This window comes from Neolamprologus brichardi, chromosome 11 (genome assembly GCF_056152115.1).
Source record: "Neolamprologus brichardi isolate AB-2024 chromosome 11, ASM5615211v1, whole genome shotgun sequence".
Classification (NCBI taxonomy): Eukaryota; Metazoa; Chordata; class Actinopteri; order Cichliformes; family Cichlidae; genus Neolamprologus; species Neolamprologus brichardi.
In genome coordinates, this window is record NC_142114.1 from 17,865,803 (window position 1) to 17,876,332 (window position 10,530).

Genomic DNA, 10,530 nt, shown 5'->3' on the forward strand with positions numbered 1-10,530 from the left:
TCTGCACCACTTCCTGGACAGGCAGCAAATCACCTCCTCTTACGGACTGATAATTTCATACCACATTTTGTCACCCTGTATGATTAAAGTCCACTCTACCTTTTATCATTAGTGTGTCCCACACTTATTTTGTTCCCCCTCACTGCAAACGTGTCTCAATTTCCTTATCATATTTCAAAATTTCCTGTTCCTCTTGTTGTGGCTAGAAGAAAGTTTTGTATTTTTGTTTGTTTGTTTGAAAAAGAACAGAACTGTAATAACTGAACTGTTATAACAAAATAATTTCCCAAATCTGGGATAAATTCATTATTTCTTATCTTTATTGGTATTTTAACATTTGTTAAATATCAATGGAGCTTGTTTTTCCCCTTTATACTAAAAATTGCCATCAGGTTGTTTTAAATATCAGATTGTAACTGGAGGCAGGACCTTACATTACACCTTATCCTGCAATTGCTCATTTACAAACTCAAATATTAAACCCAAGTTTCAAGTTTTATTGTCATGTACAGATAAACAGTGTAGCCACATTTATCCATAATGAAATTCTTTGGCTCGTGCTCCTCAGCTTTACATGAGCATATAGAGAGTGTACAGCAACCCTACTGCAAATATGTGACCTTTAAGTGTCTTTACACTACTCCTTTTTAAATAGCTCTCTATTCGAGAGGCCTTTGTGCCTGCCTTCTTATCAATTGGTTACTTATTAACTGAAATGAGATTCAAATTCAAAATACCCTTATTTCTGTTGTTCACACAGCAGTTTACTGTACGGTTAAAATGCCATTAAGAAGAAAAGAAGAAACGATTGGTTCACTAAAACGCCACTCAAACTGTACACCGCTCTCATTGGTCAGAATCCAACTCGAAGAGTCTGATGGTCTGTTTACCCCGCGGAAGTTCGTCTGTGGCGTGTAGACGGGATGTTGTTAATTTGCGTTTAGTAAAGGGACTTACGGAGACATTTTGCTCATTTTTAGGGTGTGTTGATAGTCTATTGCAGGAACAGAAGAGAGGTAAGTAGTGGGAATGCGGGGAGTCATATTAAACCCACTTCAGTGCAGAGAAAGTCGAAGTTAGCTAGCTAGTTAGCTAGCGTTTATCACCATCAGCCAACACCATTTAGATTAGCGTAACTTCTCTTTTATTGTAACTCAGCATAGTAAACTTACATAGCTAATATTATACTTCCATTATTTTCCTCTTTATCTTATTATTTGGTAGATACTTTACTGAGTTTACCATTGTATTGTTCAGCTTCTGTTGTTACTGGTTTATTATTGCTGGCTCAAAGAGTGCCTCATGGTAACGTTATCGCTTGTGTTGTATTTTGTTATAAGGGTGTAACTGAGGAACCAAGCTAATAAAGTGACTGTTCCCAGTGTTGGACAAAACCGTCCATATGCTTGTATTGTTCACAATGTTCGTGTATCTTGTTACCTGCTCTGGATACAGTTTTTGAGGGGAAAAATGTTGGAGTGTGGCATGATGGAGCGGGACAGACAGGCTCTCCGAAGAAACTCGGCTATCCTGTGCAGACAGCTGGTGGTGGATGAGCTGCTCATTCAGTTTCTGCAGGCAGGCGACATCCTCACGGAGAGCATGGCAGAGAGCATTATGGTATGTGGATAATAACTACTATATTAACAGTGAGGCAGCTGATTCTTAACAGTTATGGGACTTTAAGTTTCCTCCAGTTTGCTTAAATTGAAGTTAACTGAATTTTAGTTGGCTGTCAGCAACTTTGCTGAAGGTTATGGTCAGTTTTTAGCTTGTGGTTTAAATGTATGTGGGAGTCAGAACCTCTAATCCTCCCAGGAAATAGCTGTTAAGTAAAAGGTGACTACAGAAATGTTTCCTGCAGTTTTACAGGAACTACCACCATTTCTGCACTCTGGCAGCTAGTATAGGCTCCAGTGGCAGAGAAAACATGAGTTAGATAGGTAGTTAATAAAGTAGATGATTAATTCTACAATTAAAAATATCTCTCACAGTCAAATCCATAAAGTTAGACAGTTATATAGTTTATAGTATAGTATAATATTTTTCTTTCAGCATGCTAACGCTTTTGATTAGAAATAAAGCAGTCATGATGTGATTGATGGATCCTTCTACATCTATTATCACAGCAAATTATCAACACTGCCTCTTCAGTGATGAGTAGTTGTGCTTTGAATGAGGCCTTCATCTTCTGTGCTGTGATTTAGGTACACTAGTTTATCTGTCCCAGAGAAGTTTTTGTCCCACAGTTGGGTTTTCTGTATAATGTCTATATATAATATATATAATGTCTATATAATGTAAGTATAATCTAACTGTATACTCTTATTCTTCTTTAAAGTCTGTCACCTCAGGTATTTACATAGTTGGTTCACTGTAATGTAAATTCTCCTCAGATGATTCTGCATAGTCACATAATGCAGTCAGGCACGTGGCTGTCCACGTGGCCACTCACGCTCCCCATCTGATGACAAAATTTACTTTGCTCAGACCTGAGCGGACTCACGGAAATGGAAAATATAATTATGAAAATGGAACACATTTTAATTCTGTTATTCTGCTAGCTTTTTTAATAGCTATGTAATGTTTTTACAGCCTAATAAAAGCCTTCATATTTATTTATCATTGGATGCATATATAGACTAACTGCAAAGTCAGCACTTAAAATCTCTACATGCTTTTTATTATTTTGATTTGGTAATTGAAATAATTAGGGAACATGCCACACCTGTTCTAAATACTTCAAGCATGTGAAAGATGTGTAACAATGCAAGAAATGGCTGCTTTCCTAAATTATTAACAAAATACTTTTGCTAAACCTTATGCATTTAAACTGAAAGTCTAGACTGGAGAGTCTAGTGTCTCACTATCCAAAGACTTAGGGATCTCACTATTTTAGAGGTTTACCAGAGAAACCCAGCTGGGAACCACAGGGCAACGTCCTTCAGAGACATTAATATCCCTTTTCCACCGGCACAATGCTGGTTACCAATCTAGAACTAATGCCAGAAAGCTGGCACTGGCACAGCACCACAAATTGCCAGGCTAATGTCAGAGGAGATGCCGTAATAATAATAATAATTATTATTATTATTATTATAATAAATAATTTGTGTCTGCCATGATTTTACTGCAACTTCTAATAATTACAGCATAGTAACCTTTCAAATTGTCGACTGTTCCTCAAAAGGCATCCACATAGAACAGGCTTATATTTGGTGGAAAAGGCATTTGTGAGAGTTTTGATTTAATCCCTCAAGGTTGAAATCTTTACTTCTGACTGTCCTGTCTGAGGACCACCTTTACACATCTAAAGTTTAAGGTGTCTGGATGAAATCACAATCAAATGTTATAATGTTTATAAGGTGAAAAAAAAGTAAAACCAAATGTACTTTTTAATTAATTCATTGTTAGTAAATTTTATGTTTCCGATGTGATCTCTTCTACTCCAGGCAGAGCAAACGTCTCAGAAACGCAGCTGGCGTTTGCTTCTACTCTTACCAAAACGTGGACCCAGAGCCTTCAGCAGTTTCTGCTCAGCTCTTCAAGAAACTGATCAGAAACACCTCTACGACCTGCTCATAAAATCACCAGAGAAAGATGGCAGAGAGACACACACAGATGTGAGTGTGTACTTGACATCAACCATACACATGTCACACAGCAGCAGTATACACAGCAGATTTAGTGCAGTTCTTAGACTGCTTTCTGCTCACAGAGTTTTCAGCCTGAGGAGGAGCCACAGGAGAAGGCAGGGCAGCTGGTTATGGAAAGAACAAAAAAGAAGAGAGAGGTGAGCTTGCCTATGATTATTGAAGGCAATGTCACTCTTGGCGTTTTTGAAGTAGAAAACTTTACATCATTGAATGCCTTTCATGCCTCTTTAATAGATTTTTCTTTAATTATAAATGCTAACATTATATAGAGTAATATTTTGGGAATTGTAAGCTTCAGTAACATGACGTTTGGCAGGCATCTTCAGAAGACAGAGAGGAAATGTATGAGGTGAGCAGCACCTCATCATTCCCAGTCCAGGCATCAGATAGCTGGCCTGGCTCAGAGTCATCAGTCAGAGACTTACCCCCAGTCAGGGCTGAGGACAGGAACAAACAGAGACTGAGGACAAAGAAACGAGGAGCAGATATGCAGACAGATGTGAGAATCACAAAATGCATCCATCTCATTATATATATCCAGATGGCCCACCTGAAGTAGAAGGCAGGCAGGAGTTTCCCAAATATTTAATCTAGGACTGCAGATGTCATATTCCCACAAAAACAACAGCTGCTTCCACAGTATAGAACAAAATCCTTCATTATCTTTTTTGTACAGTCTGTCTTTAATAATTTGTGTATCATTTAAAATTTCAGAGGTCTACGGACTCTTCTCTTCCACTTCCAACTCAGGAGGAAATTGCAGCCAAGAGAGCAAGGACACATGGTGAGCGGTGCTGCAGAGCGTCTATGCGTTCATTTCAAAATGGGTTTCAGTGTGTGTAATGTTGTTGTCAGTCTTGTTTCCCTGGAGACATGAAGTTGTTTCTCAACAAAAGGCTTTATGTGTTGTTCATTTTTAAGACAATTTAATATATATATGTCACAAAAAAAAACCATTCTGTAGCCACTGACCACTTTTGGCCTTTGATTATTTGAACTGTTATAAACACACATCATAGAGAAAAGTGTAGAAATGTTGTTTTTCTAGCAGGTACCTACTGTCTCTACCTGCAGGCACCACACCCCAAGAATGACTCATTAACAACATGATACTCTGCTGTTAGACAACTCCATTCAGTGATGAGGACTAAGAATAGTTCAGTTTGTATTAGTTTGTGATTGTTTGTGTGTATGTGCTGCAGAATCCATGGAGTTTAGTCTGGATGCTGACAGTCCCATCAACACTCCGGTCCTACCCTGCACGCCTGACTTTTACCTCTCCCGCTGCCAGCAGGTACGATTTTGTTTTCCCATCAGCGGGTCAGTTGAGCCCATGCGAAGGGGCTCAGTTTTGTTTGGATTTACTGCGACCGCCTAAAAAAGCACGTCTTCAGCATTTAGCTATGTTTATGTAACAAGCATAAAAATTACAAATTTAATCTTTGGGTTTTGTCACTTTGTTAAGGTTTTTTGTTTTAAACGGATTCAAACAAAAAACCTTATTGTGTATGAATTTTCTTATATAGGTCAATCCATTCTTATTCAGTCTTACAGGTTGAGGTCATCGCCTCGTGGTTTTGGCTTGGTGATCAGTAATGTGACCTTTGACCCTTGTGCTGCCCCTGACCTTGACCCTAGAAAAGGCGGCGAGGTGGATGATGAGGTCCTCAGGAAGGTTTTTACAGAGCTGGATTACATTGTTGCTGTGCACAGAGACCTCACTGCTCAGGTAAAATGATGGATTTTGCAGGATGTTTGAAATGTGACACTTTTATCTTATTTATTGATAAACCTAAAGAAAGGAAGTTTGGGCCAAACAAAAGAAGATGTTAGATAAGCACCTCAGCAACCTCTTCACTTGACACAGTTTGGAGAAAGTCACTTGTCTGAAATGTTTAAGTTAAGAAAGACTGGGGATATGGTGTAGAAAGGTTTTTTTAATGTAGGATTTGTTCTGGTTAGCCCACTTTCACTGCTGTCTGAGGAAGGTGGGAGGTTTGTCGCAAAGTAAACACACTTCACGTTTAATTAATTTAAGTCCAGATGCACATATCCTGCCTTGAACCTGATTGTTTACTGCACATCATGGTCTAATGAATCCATTGCTAGTGAGGGGGTGTCATCCTGCACACTTAAGTCAGACCCTAAGTTGAGTGTTTCCATTAGTGAGAATGAAAATGTTTGAATACAGCTTCTGTGAAATTTGGACTGAAAGATTGTTGCGTTTGTGTTAACGCTGACTTTGACCACATATGCTGATGCTTGTTCTTGTTCGTATTCTTGTGTAGGGTATGAGGACCTGCATTGAGAACTTTTCCAGACGGCCAGAGCACCGGACAGTGGACAGCTGTGTGGTGTGTCTGCTCTCCCACGGAGTGGAAGGGGCAGTGTACGGTACAGATGGCAAACTCCTCCAGGTCAGTTTGTCTGACACTTTACTGTGTAGATGTATGGTATGTCATTCAATAACAAAGATTCAACTGCTTTTTTCTGACATTTAATGCTAATTGTGTTTAACTTGGTCATTTTCAGTTGGACTGGGTGTTTGAGGCCTTTGACAATGCACACTGTCCACTTCTACAAAACAAACCAAAGATGTTTTTCATCCAGGCCTGCAGAGGAGGTAAGATGAATGAGATTGTGCAGCACAGCAATAAAAAATAATTATACGGTAAACATGTTCTGGGGACTGCACTGTCCACAGTTCTGAGAAACCACCTGGGTAAAATCTCTTAGAGCCATGCAGCATTATGAAATAGTGGTACCAATCTTCCCCTTCACATGGCCAGATGTCGTCTGCTGTCATTGTCTTGCCCACTGAGAGAATCACAGTGGGTGGCAGTTTCAGAATCGCCCATTTACTCTACAGTTCCAGCTGTGGATTGTGCCAAAATCTCAGTTTTGTGTCAGTTTTCATCTTCTTTATAATATTTTGATGAAACTTCAAACAAATTCAGCACAATAAAAATAAAATGAATCTGTGGCTTAACAAGCTCCAAGTCAGTTGTTCTGTGTCTGTGACGGAGGTTATGGCCTGACTGCACACCCAGTGATGCTCATGACAGATCCTTAGACCCCTCAGGAGCAAACCTAATTACTTCCCACACTCCCTCGCTGCACACAGAGCCCAACACAGGTGTGCTGCTGAAAGGCTATTAGATGTGCTTAGCAACTCTGGAAATAGCTGCAGTGAAATTCAGATATTGCTTATTTAGAGTGTTCATGGACACATTTGTATACTGCCAGTTTTTCTTAGTAAGAAAGAAAAATAAGTAAGTGTTGTTTGCAACACAGTGGTTAACACTGTGAGGTCATCGCAAGAGGGTCCTTGTTTTGTGGAATATACATGTTCTCTGTGTGCCTGCATGGTTTTCCCTCCAAGTAACCCGGGATCCTCCACCAGTCTAGGGCATGCATGTTAGTGGAATTTGTGATTCTCAGTTGGCCGCCGGTGTGAATGTCTCTGTGATAGCCTGGAGACCTGTCCAGGGTGTAACCCACTCCTCACTCAATGTTAGCCGGGATAGGATTTAGCTCTCCTGTGACCCTGAGTCCTTTAAACGGTTAAAGAAATGGATGGATGGATAGCTAAAGGCTTCAAAGTGCCTGCGGCGTAGTGCTGTGTGAATGTGGCTTGTGGTGTAGAGTGCTTTGGGGGCAGTCAGGAGGACTAGAAAAGTGCTATGTAAATTTCAGTGCAAGATTTCTTCGTTTTTTGCCGTTCAGAAGTTGAGAAAAACATTTCAACCAGGGCTCATGCTAAATGCCAGTGATAGCTTCGCTTTCAGACCTTTTCCAGAATTAATTTGGAATAATACTTGAGTTTATCAAAGAGCTGCAGGAAACCCATTGAGTTCAAGCTGTTTAGCTTTTTTAAGACTAGGGCAACAGCTTGAGAAGCATGCTAACTGAGCAGGCACAGCTTCATTGCTCCATCTATGTCTGCTCAGGTGGTGTTACAGTGCAGCGTTGAATCACACATGCATTTTTTTAATCTTTCAGTTTTAATCTCTTCTGCTTTGGTTTGTTTTCACTGGCCTATAGTGTCAATAAAATGCTTTGCCCCTTTGGTGGACAGTTGCATTCATTATTAAAGAATATTTGAGACAAATAACTAAAAACTGCAGTAATCCAACCCAGTTATTGCACTAATATCGCTGCTAGATCTTTTTGGACCTAATTGAAACTTACTTGTCTTCCAGAGGAGATGGACTGTGGCGTGGAGCAGATAGACGGGCCAAAGAGGACGTGCTCACCAAGCTGTGAACAGCGGGATGCTGGCAGGGAGGGACAGGGGGATGCAGACTCCAGACAGAGGGGGGACACAGGAAGACCCAGGATTAAACTTCCCCAGCGGTCGGACATGATCTGTGGCTTTGCGTCTCTCAAAGGTCAGAGAATTTGTAAGTTTATCTAATTTGTTATTCTGGGGTGGGTTTATTTATGATATTTTATTCATTAACTGAAACACTGGTGTAAGAGGAAAACTAATGAGGCCATCGAGATCAGCAGTAATGGTTTTGTAATTCTTTTTTTTTTTAATTATCTTTGGCCCTAATCATTATTTCTGCTTTTTGTGCAGTGCAATTAAAATGTCTGCTTGAGAGGGGTTTTTTGTGCACAAGCGAATCAAAAGTGGTTCTGAAATTGATTCTTATTATGTAAAGCTTTATTATGTAAAGCTTTATTATGTAAAGCTCTACCAGACAACACCTTTGCTCTGTCTTTATGTGTCTCATCTTGATGTATTACACTTCTGCTGTTTGATCTTTTCCTCCTCAAGGCACAGCAGCCATGCGAAACACTAAGAGAGGATCCTGGTTTATCCAGGAACTCAATTCAGCACTCCGCCTCCACGCCAGAGACACCCACCTTGCGGACATATTGGTGCAGGTAAACATGTTTTTTCAGACTGCAGTTGCAGATTACAAACTGCTATTTTGATATATAATACATTTTTGAAACCAACATGTCTTTTTTTCTTTTTCTCCCAGGTGAACAGTCGTATTAAGGAGAGGGAGGGCTACGCCCCAGGTACTGCCCACCACCGCTGCAAAGAAATGTCAGAGTTCACCAGCTCATTGTGCAAAGACCTCTACTTTTTCCCCAAGCACCAGCCCCAGTATTAATATGCACATTAACACACACAGATCATTCCTTGTATTGAAGCCTGGAGTAAGGGCATCACAGCTGTTTATTGCACACCACACACTCACACATTCCCCCCTGTTACAACTTGACATCCAAATGTCTAGTGGTTTTGATTTGTCCATTCAAACCACTAGACATTCACAAGCACACACACACATACACAAATCTTGGAAAGAAAAAAGGAGCGAGCTTCTGTTAATCTACATGTACATGGAAATGGGCAACCTATTGGCATACAATGTGCTCATGTATATATTTGTGTGTCTGTGTCTATGCCAGTTAGAGGGTTTAGATGTTAATCCTTTGCAGTCAAACTGCACAGCTACTTTGAGCTTTCACAAGCCTCTTTTTAAAATGTATTTTGTACACAGATCTATTTTTGTGGCTTTATTTTGTATGGAATTCTTTTTATAAGGATTGTAAGGCCCATTCTTATATTTGTACATAATGTATGTTAAATGTTATGAACATTTCTTGTTATTAACATAGTGACAGGCAGGGGGCAGCGCAGCAAAATGCATTTCAGCATCTCGATTTCATCAATATTAACATCTCCTTCAGTTGAAGAAGAGCTTTATTGTCATGGCAGCCATGGTTACAGCTATGTTTAAAATTAAACAGTAGAGTTTTTGAACTATTAAATTAGAATATATGATTTTTTTTTTTTCCTCACATAGTTTGCCTTACGAAAAGAACAACACCTACAGGGCAGCTTTAGTATGAAGTTTATTTTCTCACTTTAAATTAATGATGACATTTACTGATATTTAGTAAATTTCTCTGTCAGGGTGGTGGAGTGCAGTCTGGTGCTACATGTAGGGTCACTTACAGACAGTATGAACCTTTACACATTTTACTTGTAGTGTTTGTTCCTGCATAGGAGCTGCATATTTAGTCAGTCTCGCCATTGTATTTTACTATAATCGATGCACAACACATAAAAAAGTGTCTTCCATTTAAAAAAAGCCTGTGCCAGCTGAGGATGATGTGTTGGATAAGTTTATGACCATGGTGCTGCTTTCATAGCATATTATAAGTCTCTGGCACGCCTCCAAACAAAGTATTTCTCAAAGCTGCTCCAGAATTTATGGTTCCCAGAAAGAAAAGAAAACTGACCAGGCAAAGTTTGTTTTAGTTACAGCAGTGTTGCAGTGAGGGACACAGTGGTTGAAACAGTATTGATTGTTAACTATCAGTAAAGGGATGATTTTAAAGATCCTGTGTATGAGGCAGTCTTAGCAGAGTTGACCCTGGTCTGAAGCGTGCTCACTCCACTTATGTTTTAGTTTTAATAATTAAGAAACATAACTTAGGAGAGGAAAAGATTGGACTGTTATAAGAGGATAGTTTTCCTGTAGAATGAGACGTTTTGCTGCCAAACTCTGCTGAAGTGCTATGTGGGGTGATGTGATGTAGGGTGGGGAGGGGGCAGGAGAGACTTCAATATTAATTACTGCCAAATGTTGAGTATAATAAAAGGCTGTGGGTTTTAAACAACAAAAAATGTCTGTGTTTGTTCTTAAAGCTGTGTTTGTATTTGCATTTTCTGCAATGACAGCTTTTATGCACAGGTTTAGATCATGTTGCATCCGTAAAGTCAAGGCCCTCTGCTCAAATGTACACTGTTGCCGCTCCTGTGCATGCTCCGCTCCATTTGATCCTCCTTGTTGCTGTGTTTGTGTGTGTTGTTCCCGGCGTTCAGCCTGTCCCCCTCCGTTCTCAG

The 10,530-nt window shown here is 39.8% G+C and overlaps 1 protein-coding gene across 6 annotated transcripts; it reads left to right on the forward strand.

Moving 5' to 3' along the window:
* Window positions 1-873: 873 nt before the first annotated feature.
* Window positions 874-10,301, forward strand: casp2 (caspase 2, apoptosis-related cysteine peptidase). 6 transcript variants are annotated; one of them, XM_006802900.3, is made up of 13 exons: window positions 874-1,016; window positions 1,456-1,620; window positions 3,453-3,623; window positions 3,719-3,793; window positions 3,973-4,155; window positions 4,371-4,440; window positions 4,859-4,950; window positions 5,203-5,385; window positions 5,945-6,073; window positions 6,189-6,279; window positions 7,859-8,059; window positions 8,440-8,549; window positions 8,651-10,301. In XM_006802900.3, exons 2-13 carry the CDS (start codon window positions 1,471-1,473, stop codon window positions 8,783-8,785), a joined length of 1,590 nt encoding a protein of 529 aa, XP_006802963.1. In that variant the 5' UTR covers window positions 874-1,016; window positions 1,456-1,470; the 3' UTR covers window positions 8,786-10,301. The 6 variants fall into 6 exon arrangements, with proteins under 6 accessions (XP_006802963.1, XP_006802964.1, XP_006802965.1 ...); XM_006802901.3 differs by having other exon boundaries at window positions 7,859-8,047; XM_006802902.3 differs by lacking the exon at window positions 3,973-4,155.
* The last annotated feature ends 229 nt before the right edge of the window (window positions 10,302-10,530 follow it).